This window comes from Leopardus geoffroyi, chromosome C3 (genome assembly GCF_018350155.1).
Source record: "Leopardus geoffroyi isolate Oge1 chromosome C3, O.geoffroyi_Oge1_pat1.0, whole genome shotgun sequence".
Classification (NCBI taxonomy): domain Eukaryota; kingdom Metazoa; phylum Chordata; class Mammalia; order Carnivora; family Felidae; genus Leopardus; species Leopardus geoffroyi.
Genome location: NC_059338.1, coordinates 46,316,255 through 46,332,987, shown reverse-complemented (window position 1 = coordinate 46,332,987; position 16,733 = coordinate 46,316,255). Strand labels below are relative to the sequence as shown.

General features: G+C 38.8%; 1 protein-coding gene across 1 annotated transcript in view; it reads right to left on the bottom strand.

Annotated features, from left to right (window-relative positions):
* LOC123586573 (serine/arginine repetitive matrix protein 1-like) overlaps positions 1-16,733 on the bottom strand; it is a 118,368-nt gene that overhangs the window by 97,934 nt on the left and 3,701 nt on the right. The window contains exons 4-5 of the mRNA XM_045455805.1: positions 16,456-16,710; positions 15,387-15,472 (exon numbers count right to left, since the gene is read on the bottom strand). Of these exons, the coding sequence (XP_045311761.1) occupies positions 16,524-16,710 (187 nt within the window). The 3' untranslated portion in view covers positions 15,387-15,472; positions 16,456-16,523. The remainder of the gene's footprint in view (positions 1-15,386; positions 15,473-16,455; positions 16,711-16,733) is intronic.

Below are 16,733 nucleotides of genomic sequence, written 5' to 3'. Positions count from 1 at the left end.
GTTTGCAAAAAGGGAGCAAGATGAAGAGTCCACAAAGCCAATCATTATGTTCAAGGGGATGCTGAAACTATTCAAAGCTTTTCATTTTCACCTTGCCAAAAACGACTCAGTAACCAAAGGCAGACATTTCCCTTCTTTCATTCATTCATTCAGTGTCTATTGGGGACCACTAAGTTGCCAGGCACTCAAAAATATGCAATGGGAAAAAGACAGTCTCTTTAACAAATAGTGCTGGGGAAACTGGGGAGCTACCTGCAAAAAGAATGAAACTGGACCACGTTCTTATACGATACACAAAAGCAAACTCAAAATGGGTTACAGACCTAAATGTGAGACAGGAAACCATCAAAATCCTAGAAGAGAACACAGGCAGTAATTTCTCTGACATTGGCCTTAGCAACATTTTCTAGATACGTCTCCTGAGGTAAGGGACACAAAAGCAAAAACTAAACTACTGGGGCAACATTAAGAAAAAAAAAAAAAACTTCTGCACAGCAAAGAAAACAATCAACAAAACAAAAAGACAATCTACTGAATGGGAGATGGAAGAGGATATTTGCAAATGACACATCTAGTAGAGTTAGTATCCAAAATATATAAAGAACTTATATAACTCAACACCAAAACAAAAAACAAAAATAAGTAATCCAATTTAAAAATGGGCAGAAGACATAAATAGACATTTCTCCAAAGAACACATACAGATGGCCAACAGACACATGAAAAGATGCTTACATCACTAATCATTAGAGAAATGCAAATCAAAACCACAGTGAGATATCACCTCACAACTGTCAGCATGGCTAAAATAAAAAAAATACAAGGAAGAACAAGTGTTGGTGAGGATGTGGAGAAGAAGAAACACTCATGCACTGTTGGTGGGAATGCAAACTGGTGCAGCCACTGTGGAAGACAGTATGAAGTTTCCTCAAAAAATTAAAAATACAAATACTATATGATCCAGTAATTCCATTACTGGGTATTTACCCAAAGAATACAAAACACTAATTCAAAAGGATATATGCACCCCTGTGTTTACTGCAGCGTTATTCACAGTAGCCAAATTATGGAAGCAGCCCAAGTATCCATCCATAGGTGAATGGATAAAGAAGATATCACACACACACACACACACACACACACACACACACACACACAATGAGATATTACTCAGCTATGAAAAGAATGAAATCTTGCTATTTGCAATAACATAGATGGATTTAAAAATTTAATGTTTAAGTGAAAAAAGTCAGAGAAAGACAATGGGATTTCACTCATATATGGAATTTAAGAAAAAAACAAATCAACAAAGAAAAAAAGAGACAACCAAAAATAGGCTTTTAACTATAAGAACAAGGAGACGGTTACCAGAGGGGAGGCGAGTGGGGGGATGGATGTAATAAATGATGAGGATTAAGAGTTCACCTATAGGGGCACCTGCCTAGCTCAGTCTGTAGAGCATGCGACTCTTGATCTCCAGGTTCTGAGTTTGAGCCCCACATTGAGGGTAGAGTTTACTTAATAAAAACAAAATACACTTATCACAATGAGCACCGAGTAATGTATAGAATTGTGGAATCACTATATTGTACACCTGAAACCAATGTAACACTGTATGTTAACTATACTGAATTAAAATAAATAAATAAATAAATAAATAAATAAATAAATAAATAAATAAATAAGATCAAATAAATTTCCAGGCACTGTTCTAGCCTTCCCCTAGATTCCCCCTCTTCTCAATTGCAGATATGAGGAAATATAGGCCTGGGGAAGCAGAATTGTCAACAGTTCTGAGCTCCCCTAATTTCAAGTCTAGAATTTTAGCCACAGACCAGACACTACTGGAAACAGACTGTCTTGGAAGGGCATAACTTTATATTTTCCTCAAGTTGTTTTGTATGTTGTTTGGCTAAGAAACAAAATTGGCTCAGGTTTGGGCAGGAAGTTGGGTATGAAGTTGTCACGGTCCCTGACTCACCAGGTGTGTCACCAGACTTGGGCAGCAGCTCATCCACCAACGGGACAAGCTCCACCAGGAGCTGTGGACTGGGATTTGTCTGGATGCAGCGTGGTCAACAAGGACACGTCACTATTTTCCTTGATTTGAGTATCCCTTGATTTGAGTGTCACCCATTGAAGGGACTTTGGGATCCCTGTGAGTAACAGAGGCCTCATTTTCTTTCCTCTTTATATTTAGAATTCCTTTAAGGATTTACAGTGCCACATGGCAAAACAGATAATAATGAACATGAACTTCATGTACTCACAGAAAAGACCAACTATGTAGTTTCCTAACAGGAATTACACCTCCATATGCTAAAAGATTTGTAGACTTCTTTGTCAAGGATCTCTTCCTATGGGGTCTGGTATTGGACCACATTTCCGAAAAGTTCACATTTCTAACTCAAATCAGTGTAATATGATTCCCTTTCACACCTATGTGGCTATACACAAAGTGATTTGATAAGGTCTTCTGAATCATTTTTTAATGACCTGTATTTCTCAAATAGTTGTTTCTTTTTTTTTAATGTTTTATTTATTTTTGAGACAGAGAGAGACAGAGCATGAGCAGGGGAGGGGCAGAGAGAGAGGGAGACACAGAATCTGAAGCAGGCTCCGGGCTCTGAGCTGTCAGCACAGAGCCCGATGCAGGGCTCGAACTCATGGACCACGAGATCATGACCTGAGCCGAAGTTGGACGCTCAACAGACTGAGCCACCCAGGCACCCCATCAAATAGTTGTTTCTGAACCAATCCAGTTCAACAGCTCCCTTTATGACCTAACATACCTCCAGGTATAACTTAATAGGGAGATGGCAACCAAGGATTGGGAGTTTCACTCTTATTCCCCACAGAAGGCAAATAGATACTTCTCATCAATTGCCACACTTGTTCCACTGCATTGAGATTTAGTCTTGATTATTTACAGTCCAACACTGCAAGCAACACAGTCAACTAATTGGAATTGACATTTAAATTGAAATCTATTTGCAATCCCAGGATTAAATTAAATCACTAGAAAATCTAACTATTCTTGAGAGATTTCTCTAAACACCCCTAATCTTCTGTCTGGTAACCTAATGTCATGTTCCCAATGGTAATGTGCATTAGGTGACTCAAAAGTTCCATCTCTCTTTGTTTAAACAAACTAGAATTCTAATTCTCATTGTGAGTTTTGAGTTGTATCAGGTAATAACTTCAGGTGGGAAGATAAGGAACAGATTTTCTATTTTCTATTTTAATTCTTTAAGATGAAACCTTTGCTTTCCCAGATTGTCTACTAGGTTGGTCCATAGGATTCTAGTTGGATTTATGTTTAAGGCCAACAAAAATGTTCACATTTTATCTGATTTATCCAACCTTAAGGACTCTAAATGCTAATCATTGCCTAGTTGTTATTTAATATTGGCAGACTTGCTTGAGAACTCTAAGATAAATCACTTGCAATGAATAAATACTATAAAAAAGTAATTCCAAGTTTTAAATACTTTTTAGGATTTCAGAACCTAAGGGGAAAATCTTAGAGTTGGTTAAGAGAATCAAAGGCATCCGTTTCAGTATTTTACTAAATGTGCTCCTCAGAACAGGACATAAGCACTCCATGTAAGGGATCCCGTGATCAATTAAGTTTGGAAACCCTAAATTCAATGTCTCACTCAAAGATTCACAAGGCACATTAGCATGTTAAAGTTTGTAAAAAAAAAAAAAAAAAAAAAGTCTTACAGTAAATAGTCATATCCAGTTATGCAGAAGAAACTTCTAGAAAGCAGTGAAACTTTGTTTTCTATTCATGAAACATCTATTAACAAGTCTTCTAAAGAACACACTTTAGAAACTCTAAGCATATCTAACCTCTTGCCTCACCCAGAAACATAAAATGTAAAAGATGACCATCCTTTAATAAAACATCTCCAGGTTTCATAAGCTCTGCCTGATCACCCACCAGGTCAAGGTTTTTTGTTTTACTATATACTCTCTTGCAAAAATTCAGTCCTACCCATCTCAGCTTTTTTCATGTTATTCTTTCACTTGTGGATATGGGGAACTCATTAGCTTTTTCCTTTGAAAACCCTTCACAAAGGCTTTTTTTTTAACACGAATATGATAATTTTCCTCCCTAAATTAATATCTTCAGCCATGCCCCATTGCCTTTAAGACAGCTCCAAATTCTAAAGAATAGCCAGGCACCTGCCTCCCTGCCTACCTTTGTCTCTTTTGTTATCCAGTCCACTCCTGCCTTCTTCCCTCTCCATTGTAATCTACTCGGGGAATCCTCACTGTTTTTATTTTGCACGTTTCCTGAAATTTTCTTCCCTATCCACTAGGAAAATTCATGCTCATCCCTCAAGGTCAAACCCCACCTCCACTGGAAGTTTCCCTGATCACTGCCCTCACAGGTTCACCGGCTCTTCTTCTAGATTCCCATAGTACTTGGAACCTCTCTCTTACTTAACATTATTAGTGATTATAGCCATTTATTTATTTTTATGAATATAATTTATTGTCAAATTGGCTTACATACAACACCCAGTGCTCATCCCAACAAGTGCCTCAATGCCCATCACCCATTTTCCCTCTCCCCCATCCCTCATCCACCCTCAGTTTGTTCTCTGTATTTAAGAGTCTCTTGTGATTTGCCTCCCTCCCTAACTATTTTTTCCCCTTTCCTTCCCCCATGGTCTTCTGTTAAATTTCTCAAGATCCATATATGAGTGAAAATATATGATATCTGTCCTTCTCTGACTTATTCACTCAGCATAATACCTTCCAGTTCCATCTATGTTGCTGCAAATGGCATGATTTCATTCTTTCTCATTGCCAAGCAGTATTCTATTGTATATATAAACCACATCTTCTTTATCCATTCATCAGTTATGGACATTTAGGCTCTTTTCATAATTTGTATGATTTATTTTTATATCTATTTCCCATCCCATAGGATGAAAACTTACCATAGTGCCTAGTATACAGTAAGCATGCAATAAATATTTGCTTAGTGAATTAATAAGTGAGCAGACACAAGAATATTTTTAATAAACATTTTATTATTCTTTTAAAAACTTTTAATTTTTATTTTTGAGAGAGAGAAAGAGAGAGAAAGAGAGAGAGAGGGAGGGAGACACAGAGTACGAGCGGGGGAAGGGCAGAGAGAAAGCAAGACAGAATCAGGCTCCAGTTCTGAGCTGTCAGCACAGAGACTGAGGTGGGGCTCAAACTAGGAGGACCATGAGATCATGAACTGAGCTGAACTCGGACACTTAACTGACTGAGACATTCAGGCACCCCCAAACACAGGAATTTTAAGGTCAGCTTTCCCTTTTTCGGGAAAGGAAAGAACAGCTCTTTCCTTACCTATCCCATGTTCTACCCATTAATCTTTTCCTGTTTTTCTTAGGAACCTCTCCAGTTTCTCCACATACGTATTAGAAGGATAAAACCAAAACCAAATGCCATATAACGTTTCATGGATTCTGGTGCTCAAAGTTCTTCCTTTTGGTTGAATCTATGATGAATTTGATTTCAAATCTCGTCTCAAATTTTGATATTTCTTTCCATAAATGTTTTCTGTTAAGAATAAAAAGAGGAAAAGGGCGCCTGGGTGGCTCAGTCAATTAAGTTTCCAACTTCGGCTCAAGTTACCATCTCACAGTTCATGAGTTTGAGCCCTGTGTCCGGTTCTGAGCTGACAACTCAAAACCTGGAGCCTGCTTCGGATTCTGTCTGTCTCTCTCTTTCTACCCCTTGCCCACTCACACTCTGTCTCTCCCTCTCTCAAAAATAAACATTAACATTTTTTTAATATTAAAGGAGGAAATTAAACTTAGATCTTTAATGGGTGTATAAAATCATGATATTAGGGATAATTTCTAATTTTGTCCAAAAAAATTAATCTTCCCAACAATAACACTGCTAAGAGTTCTCAAAGATGTAAACCACTCTGGGGTATATATTACTTTATAAATCTCCTTATTAGAAGAATGTCTCAGGCACTAGGGAGAATATATTTTTTTAGATCTTAAAGGATTTTAGGTTTCTTAAAGAGTTTTGATACCTTTAGAGTTAATTATACAACTTATACTTGAACATAAAAGATTAGTAACCTAAAGATATTTGTAGAGTGTCTCTAAAGATTAACTAATAAAAATGATGAATAAAAAGAATATAAGCCTTCCATGTGAAATTATTATGTTTTAAATATTTATTTTTGAGAGAGAGACACACAGAGCGTGAGAGGAGGAGGGGCAGAGAGAGGGGGAAGCACAGAATCTGAAGTAGGCTCCAGTGAGATCATGACCTGAGCCGAAGTTGGACGCTTAACTGACTGAGCCACTCAGGCACGCTTAAGCCTTCCATGTTGAACTATTATGGAAAATGAATAAGAAAAGAAAACTTCTTCAGGGATACGTAGAACAGAAAAATTCAGAATCATAAACACAACTATGCAACCAAATATAACATTACTGTATTTGTCAAAATAATTATTAACAATAGTTCTTCCATTGTGCCCTGTGGCCAGAAGAATCCCAGAATGGGACATTAATAGGTCCTTGCAATTATCATCACTCCCTGGAAAAAGTCCATCTTGAGAAAATATGCCAGGGACATAGCAGCTCTGATGACAACGCACAGGCAAGGGTTTAAAGTCAATAAATGGAATGACAACCAGGACAGTTGGGCTGCAAGTGATGAAAAGCCAAACCACTTGGCTTATGAAAAAAAAGGAAATTAATTGACTCCTATAAAAAGTCTAGGCATTGACTGCAGGCATGGCTGGATCCAGTGCAGTATGACTGCACCTTGGTCTCTTTCCATCTCTCGCATTCACTTCCCTTTTTATTGCCTTCACTCTGAGGCAAGTTCTCTCCCTGGGAGGTCCCCAGCAGCACTAGGCATATATCTTCCAGATTCCTTTCCAGCCCACACCCAAGTATTTGTTCTAATTGGACCAAATTTGGTCACATGTTCATCCATGAACATTCATTGCAGCCAAAGGGTGTTAGTCCAAGAAGAAAGAAGAATGAACCCTACACAGCCAGAACCAGTAGCTTTCTACCATAGTGATGCATAAACAATTTTATATTGCTTTCGAGCTCTAGAAATGCCTAGGTTCCTATTTCCTAAAAACTGGACATCTTGAATTCTTGGAACCATCTGTTCATATCATAATGGTGAACTCAAATTCAAATGTTCTTTTTGTAATAGAGTACATTAGTTTGTGAGAAGATTCCTATTTACTCAGCATGTTGTCTGTTTTTAGCTAAAGTCCCAAAGCCGGGAATAATAAGAGACAATTACACACAAACACACACCCCACCCCATTCTAAGTAGAGTGTCTGAAACATCCAGGTCAAACTTCATAAAAGAAAACAAATCAGTTCAGTATCTATGAAACCCTCACCTCCACATAAAAATATGACATGGCCAAATTGTTAAAGATCATTGAAGAAGTCAAGGATAACAGGAATTCAAAGAAGCGGAGAGTGTTTTGACTCTTTTTCCTCCTCTTCTCACACAGAGAGAAAATTGTGCTACCTCCCAACCTCCCCCATAAAGATGGAAAGGTATCTGCAGAAGGGGAGACAGGCACCTTGTTTCCCAGCAGAAGTGTAAGTTATCAGATGATGAGGTGAGAAAAATAAAGCAGAGTAAGTGATCGCTGTGGGTGTGTGTAATTTGAGATGGGAGTGGTTAGGGAAGATCTCACGGATCAGAGGACTTTTGGTCTGAGGCCTAACGGTGGGGGAGCAAGGCATGCAGATAGCTGGGGGAAGGGTGTTTTAGCAGAGAGACTAGAAAATCCAAAGGCCCTTAGCAAGAACATGTTTACAGTATTTTCTGGGGTGGAAAGGAGCCAGCGGGACTGGAGAGAAGTGAGCAAGAGGGAATGTGGCAGAAATAAAGGGTGGAGATTAGAATGGAGTTGCATTTACTACAATGGGTGGAGAGTAATGGAAGAGGGAGGGAACACACCCTGCTTACTCTGGGTGCCTGAGCTTTGGAGCAGGCCTGGGCTGGGGGCTGGAGGAGCCAAGGGAAACTTTGAATTATATGTGAGATAAGATATAATTGGGTTAGAGAATTAGATGTTGGGTTTGGATTTAGACTGAACTGTACTTGTCTTTTAATACCTGACAAGTAAGTAAACCTTACTTAAAGTGGCTGAAAAGCCAGGAGATCTATGTGAGGGGTTATCTACAGGGCAGAAATGAGAAAGTGCATGTTTGAAGGTTAGAGAAAAATAAAGCCATTTCCTATGTGTGCCCCACAGAGTTTACCTCATTCAATAAACTGATTACTTTCTAAAAGATTCAAAACCTTTTACAATCCGTCTGTGAATTTGCTGTATACAACACAATGTTTCACACAGTATTATGTGTAAACTCAGTAAACATTTGCTAAGTATCAAGTACTATATAATATGCCATTTGGGGGGGAAATGATGTGGCATTAGATAATGGTCAGATTAGGGATAGCCGAAGTAGGGCCTAATTTTCTAAATGGTATAATGAAAAATTTGAGATCATCTGGAGGGTTTACATGTGGCCTCCTGGTCTTAAATCAGAGTCACCTACAAAGGACTCTGAAGTTCAAAGGATTGTGAACTTGTTAGATAGGATCAATACCCAAACAGCCTATGACACAGTAATGATATTTGCTGCTTGCTAGTATTATTGTGCACCACACTTGGTGTCCAGGAAATATGAACAGCTGCAGTATTGTAAGATGAAATAAATTGAATACAAACAGAGTCACACGCAGAAGGGACACTTTTTGAATGACGGAAATCACTAAATTGGCTATTTCCACTGCCATTCTTGGCTTAAACAAGATGACAGTTCGTTACCTTTTCACATAGAAGAAGTCTAGAATTTGGCAATCCAGAGCAGAAATGGCCGCTCCAAGGTCATCAGAAGCTAGACTCTTCCTATGGCGCTGCTTTGGTCAACTCTGGGCCTGTCATCTCCTAATCCACAGTGGCTATTTGATTCCAACCCATCACATCTGCATCCCAGCCAGAGGGAAAAAGGAAGAAGGGTACTCTTCTTCCCTTTGAAGGAAACTTCCCTCTGAAGAAAATTGTGTGAAGTTCTCACACAATTCAGTGTACCAAAACTAGCTGCAAGGGAGGTTAGGAGCTGTGACCTTTAGTATTGTGTTTCCAAGGAGGAAAGGGAGAATGGATGGAAGACATGGTCAACTAGCCATTTCTGCCTTATCTTGTTTCTCTTAAAGACCTGTGGGTGAAGTTAGATTGATGCTTTTTATCAAGAAGAGTTACTCCCTTTCCTACGTCTGCAAGCCACATTAGTGTATTCACAGCTCTATTTACTGTTTATATTGTGTTTCTGATTATCTTTAATAGCTAATTCTACTGGTCTCAAAGACAAAAGTTCAGTTATATAACCCATCAACATACTTCCTGTCCACCCCTCCTCCAGATGAATTAGCTGTGCCGGATGATTCATTTGTCTCCTATGGAAATTATTAATAAATTGGTTCAGTAAGCATGTAATGAAAGGCAGAGTGTAGTGGTGGAACAGGGGTGGGCTTCAGACCAGACTCTCCTCGACTAAACTTCTGCTCCCAACATTGAAGTAACGTGACCTTGGGCAAACTTACAGCATCTCTAAATCCCAATTTCCTTCTCCATAAGATAAGGATCACAATTAATACTTCTTGGTGCTGCTGTGAGGAGTGAATTAAATATAACATGAAAAGTGACCGTATGCCTGCATAACACTCAAAATTGTTACTCTGTAATTTGTTCACTGTTCCCAGAGCACCTGTAATGTCCTAGGCACCATACTTGACACTGTGGTTGTTAAAGCTTCAAGAAGACATGCAAGAAGCTTGTGATGGAATGGAAGGGCTTAAGAAACCCAGAAATAGCTCTGTAGCATAGGAAAGGTCTTGCATATGTGTAACATTAGAACGATACCTCCCTTGACTGATATCAAAATTGTAGATACATTCTCTTCCAGAAAATGGAATGATTCAATCTGTTAAGAATCCGTGTGCTTGATTTGCTGTTTGGTAACTAACACTGACATGTGGGCTACCCCATGTAGGTACATAGGGTCGCATGAAAGGCATGCAATGGCCCCACTGGTACATTTATCTGAAAAGTGACAGACAAGTACCTACGTGGTACTTTCTCGACTACTTGTGAACATCACACAGCACTTTAGGTTAGAATTTGAAACCTAAAACAAATTGATCATCACACTACAAAAACTCAGACATAAGTCACTTTCTCTACATCTGTGTGTCTTCAAAGCTCAACGCAATAGTAATAATGCACTATCCAGTCCCCCCTTCCTTTGTAGAGATCTGCTGAAGATCTCTACATGCCTCACCCACGGTAGGCACGGGGGATGCAAAGATGAAGAGGATGGCATCTGTCTTCCTAGAGTATAGCATTACAGAAGGGGCACAGACAAGTGAAATTTTCATACTATGTGATTAATGCTATGATAAAGAGAGCTATCCCAGAGTGCTATGTAAGTTCATAGGAGGGGACAGTCCACCAAGCCTCAGCCAGTGAGGGAATGCTGCCTGGAGGAGGTGAGTTCTACACTGAGGCCTAGACGATGAGTAGAAATTAACCAAGTGAAGGGTGCTTTAGTCAGTGCAAACAGCAGCTCCAAAGGGCATGATATATTAAGGAAGGGAGGGATTCGGTATGGCTTTAAAGGAACATGAGAGACAAGATTTGCTAGGTACAGATATTGTATCACAGCATACATACATACATACAGTGAAGAACCTTGATCCCTACTATGATGATTCAGCTCATAGGCTTCTCCTAATTTTCTAGGAAATGCAGAGGAAAACAACAACAACAACAACATGGGATTCATTTTGTCATGGTAGAAAATAATTTTATGTAAAAATGTGAGAAATAGCTACCTAATATAACTTTTCCACTTAGAAGAAACACAGGAAGCAGTATACTGTATTGTGTGTGTGTATATATATATATATATATATATGTATATATACCTACAATTTTTCAATTCTTTACAAGTGCTCAACCTTTTAGTAACTTGGGTTTAATTCTTTATAGCACTTTAAAAATAACACAGTAAACAAATGACCAGGATTCTGGTCTGTAGTGTCTTTGAAGACTTTTAAAATCCATATTTAATTTTTTCTCTGATGTAGACCCTCAAAGAAGTTTGGGTTAATTATAAGGTATATCTATATTACTACTCCTTTGGGTGAGAGCTCATCACATTTCATAAACTTAATGGGATGAATAAGAATTGATGCAACACTAAGAGATTACATAGGAATTTCTGTACAGTGACACTGTAGCCAATTAATGAAGCTAATTTCTCAGTAGGCAATGTGGTACCTTTAAAAAATGCATATAATTAAAGGATTTTTCTCTTTCATTTATGGTTAATATGCAAATCTGATATCCATAAATTCATTCCAGATAGAGGTAAAGCAATAAAATTTTTATGATTTGGCAGACTTTAAATCATTTAAGATACTATAATAAGTTATTGAAGAAAGATGTTTAAAAATTAATAGAATCCCCTTAATAGCAAAGAAAATGTTAGTACTTTGCAGAGAGAAAATTCTCCTCAAATTTCCTATTCAACACAAAGAAAAGAATTTCCCAAAGTTCACCTAATACATATTTTTAGAAGACAAAAATCATTCACAGAAATACAAAGGTAGGTGCTATGATCAGACACAAAATGAACCATGGTCCTGACCCCATAGAGCTAAGTACAAAGCAGAACAGATTACCCTCTCTCCGTAACAGTATGATTTTCAGGATCCCACCACTAATGGAATAGAACATTCCTTGAATCTGGACTACGAGAAAACTAGGGAAAGAAACTAGGGAAAGATTGAGTTGACAATCCTACATTCCCTTCAGCATATTTGAGGGCTTTTTGAGAAAGAGAAGGGATATTAGCTAGGGAGATCCAGTGCCCTAGCTCTAAGTCATTTGAAGTACATTTACTCCCTCTGCTATTTGATATGCCTCAATAACCACTCCCTTTCTTATTTTCCTACTCCTCTATCACACCAGCACACCTCCACCACTTACCTTCATTATTTGGAAACATCAGCTTGACAGAAAGAGCCATGAAAGATACGTGTGATTTTGATATTCATTCTTCCAACACTTCTAAGATGTCTGAGGGCAGAGGAACACCCTACTTAAGAGTCTGAAGTGCTGTTATGTATTCAAAGATTCAAACCACTCATCTCTTAAGTCTGCAAGTACAAAACTATCCCGTGGTGGTGACAAGTGAGTGTTACAAGTGATGTGCCCTGGGCTCGGGAAGATGGAAGAGAAGTTAGGTATGCTGGAGTTACTGGCAGAGGCATTTAAATAAATACATACATACATATTTACTTACCACCCACCACGTGCCAAGTATCCAATGCTGTGAAGCAAGTATTATTGTTCCCATTTTAAGGATTAGAAAACACAGTCATCAAGAAGACAAGAGATTTTCCTTAAATAGTTAAGGAACAGAGCCAAGATTTGGGCCTAGACCTTTCAGTCCAGCACTTTTCCCATGATACTAGCCCACTTCTTGGAAGTGGCAAGGTGCTAATTGGGTCTTGAAAGAGAGATAGGAGCAAGGCATTGAGAGAAGTGTGGAAGGAAGAGAAGGGTGTCATGGACCTGGTCACCCTGAAGGGTACTACTGGGACCCACTGCCACCACAGATTGTCTTCCACATTTTTCTCTCTAGTAAGACATTAGAGAAGAGGTGATTGGGAAAGAAAACATCTTACTTGACAATTCTGCTCCTGAGGGTACCAATTTTGGAGGAGCACAGCCTGGAGGGATCACTCTTAGGGGTGGGAACCCTTAGATAACAATTTTAAGACTTTCTGTCTTCAGTAGTTTAGAAAGCCCAGTGCACTTGACTCTTATAAAATTCTATCATGTTCTCACTGTCCTTCATTCTGGTCTCTTCCAGACACTAGGAAACATTATATAGAAAAAGGGAGACTGACGTTATAACCCACTACTCTGTCTTTTCTGTTTCTTTCTTTAAAGAAGTCTCGACTTCATCTGTTAAGTGATCAGTTTACACTGGCAACAGTTGGCTGCTAGTCAAACTGAACTATAGTGTGTAACTTTCATCTATCAGATATCAAGTTTTGCATGTGAACACAACAAAAGATCTTTCCTGGATTGAACTGTATAGATTGTGCTATATGTTACCACACTTTTGTTTATACATTTGATTTTAATGTTTACATCAGAAACTCAGCTTAGTATAAAGGCTACTTATTCCATGCCTTGCTTATTTTCAACAATGAAGTTAATTTTTTTTTAAAGTGTTTTGGATGAAGGCTTAGGAAAGCTTAGGTTACTCATTAGAATTCAAGAGCTGACTATACAGGTGTTGGTTGCGTAGTCCAAAGAGGTAGCAGGTTTGAAGGTCATATAATGTCACTGGAAGAACATCTGAATGACATGAGAAGTTTTAATGCCTAAGAAATTGTTGAAAGACAAAGAAAGTATTAGGGGATTCTAATTACTGGAAGAGGAGACTAGAGTTTTCTCAAAATTTTAGCAGTGATGACTTTAGATAACTAGCAAAAGGTCATTAGTAAAACAGTTGGCTTAGATAATGTAATAGCCAATGAGGCTAATACAGGACCAAAATATTCTGATTTTATAATCTGTGGATTTAAAAAAATACCTGGACAGTTTGCCTGTTATGATGCAAACTCTCTATGGAAGTCCTACCAGCAAAACAGAAGATTCTCTCCAAAAGGGAATACTTAAAACAATGTTTTTAGAAAGGCATCAAATTCTCAGTTTGTTATATACTACAATACATAACAATTTCCAATGACCTATTTTAATGGAAGTTTTAGGATTTTTCCCTGTGATGCTACCATTTTCTTGTTTGTGCTCTTAAGACATCACTAATGTACTAAAAAAATATTTCAACTGCCAAAAAGAATTGAGAGAACAGCAAGCATGGCCGACAAGGGATGAAAGCAATATATGAAACAGACAAGTCAGTCAGTAACTTAGAATACAACAGAAATTAAGTGGACTGGAGGAGGCAAAATGTTGCTTTGCCAAACCATAAATTGGCAATGGTTTTTTCATCAGGCAAAGGACACCCAGAATATGCAGATAGTTGATTAAAAATAATATAATGTGGTAGAGAAGTGTTAAGATGTACATAAACGTCCAGTTTAAAATCAACATTAGAGTAAGACTTGTAAATTGTGTGAATTGCTAAGTAGTATTTAATTAATTTAATTAGTTTATCATCGTGAGCATGGCTGATAAGAGAGGTGACTAATATCTGGAGCAAAAGGGCACGTGTTCACATGCCTAGTAAAGGCTTCTGTATCTGCAGTGGTTTTCAAATTTGAAGGTGGGTCTGAGCTGCTGGGAGGCTTGTCAAAATGTAGATTTCCAGGCCCCTTTCCCAGAGGTTCTGATCTAGTGGTTCTAGAGTAGGGTTTCTTAATTTTGGCACTACTGATATTTTAAGTGAGATGATTTTCTTGTGTGGGAACTTCCCTGTGCCTTGTAGGTGGCTGAGCTGCATTTCAGGTCCACTAGATACTCATAGCATCATTTCTCTGGGCCTTTTTCCAGATGTTGATAAATGTCCCCTAGGGGCAAAAATTACTCTTCTCCTTGGGTGAGGTGTCTAGGGTGAAGCCTAGGGACTGCATTTCTAATAAGAACATCCAGGTGGTTTTGATGAATATGGTCAGTGGACCAAAGTTGAGAAACACTGAACTAATGTGTTACATTATGTCCCCTCCAAAATTCATACGTTAAAGTCCTAACCCTCAATATCTCAAAATATGACCTTATTTGGAAACAGTCATTACAGATTTAGTTAAAATAAGGTCATACTGGGTTAGGGTGGGGCCCTAATCCAGTAGGACTGCTGTCTGTATAAAAAGGGAAAATTTGGACCCAAGAGATAGGCACACAGGGAAAATGCCATGCAAGCCAAAGAACTACCAGAAGCCAGGAGAAAGGGGAGGGACAGATTCTTCCATAGCTCCCACAGGGGGAGCATGGCCCTGCAGACACCTTGATCTCATACTTCTAGCCTCCAGAACTGTGAGACAATAAATTTCTGTTGCTTAAGCCACTCAGTTTGTGGTACTTTGTTACAGCAGCCCTAGCAAACTAACACATAAAGAATAAAACACAAGTCAGAGTTTAGCACTGGGACATTTGAAGCTGGGTCAGAGAGAAAACTGGAAAGATTACAGATTAGCACCAATTCCTAATTTTATCTTTCCCAGCACCTGACATAAAATAGGGGTTGATAGTTTTTATTTTTATTAGACACTCTCCAATATGTCTTGTCTAAGTTAAATATTAGGAGCAAAATCTTATAATCTGCTACCTTATAGGGTTGAAATTGCCAGTGTTCCATTTTCAAGTTTTCATCTGGATTATATAGTAATTGGATAGGCTCGAGTCTGGAGTTGCCTAGAAGACAAATGGAATTAATTAATTATGCCACTGTCCATAGAAAATGTAATATGTAAATGTGAAATTCCATACATGGCAAAAAAGCATTGACTGATCACACTGTAGCTTTAAAAAACGTGTTGACTGTTTCAGGTCACAAAGGCACTATTTAGAGTACAGCAAGAGGGACCATGTGTCCAGCAGGCCACACAGTCATGTGCCTACCCCAAGTAAGCAATTCATACTCTCTCACTGAAAGAATGAAGCCCTTGGTATTAAAAGAGCTTAGGAGTCATGTACTCTGATAGTTTCATTTGCAATATAAGTGAACACTGTTGTTGGTTATTAATTATCAGAAGACAAAAATAAGAGCCCAGTGGCAAATGGCAGTCTTTTTTTCCATAAGATATAAGAATCATTTTAATAGATATCTTTCTTAGTTCCTGTTTCTTCCCACAATTGAATAGGGGGGAGAAATGGAAACTAGCCTCCTTGCCTCAAGATTTTAGAATGAAATGTTGTAAAGCTTCTATTGCAGCTGAAGAGCCCCAACATTTATTTTTCCGGCTCCCATAAACATAAATACTTCATGATAAAGAATGGTAAGCTCCTTGGGGCGCCTGGGTGGCTCAGTCGGTTTGGCTTCCGACTTCGGCTCAGGTCATGATCTCACCGTTCCTGAGTTCGAGCCCCGCGTCGGGCTCTGTGCTGACAGCTCAGAGCCTGAAGCCTGCTTCGGATTCTGTGTCTCCCTCTCTCTCTGCTCCTCCCCTGCTCATGCTCTGTCTCTGTCTCAAAAATAAATAAAAACATTAAAATTTTTTTTTAAAAGAATGCTAGGCTCCTAGAAATGCCTACAAATTAAGCTGAGTGGTCCAATACAAACAAGTTTAGATCTAGACCGTTTAAGTGCCTTCCCCAAATCAGGATAAACTAACAGGACATTAGCCTGGAAGCCTCTGCCAAACTCTAAACAACTTTACCTCAGTAAATCCCCTCACCTTTAATCTAGGAAACTTTCCGGCATGCTCTTCAGTCACATGAAGTTGCCGTCAGAGCCCAGTATACCTCATGTGTCCCTGGAACGGGTTTGCCTCTTGGGGGCAAAGTGGCAGGGTGGATAACTAGGTTTGGTATGAGGTCTAAATGGCCCCAGAAGGTTAGGATAGGGACTGCAGATTCTCCAGGCTATTTTCTTTTTCCAAAAGAGGGCAAGACCAGCAAAGAACGGACTGTTCTCCGAAGGGATAGCCGCCCTCGGACAAAACAGAAATCCGGA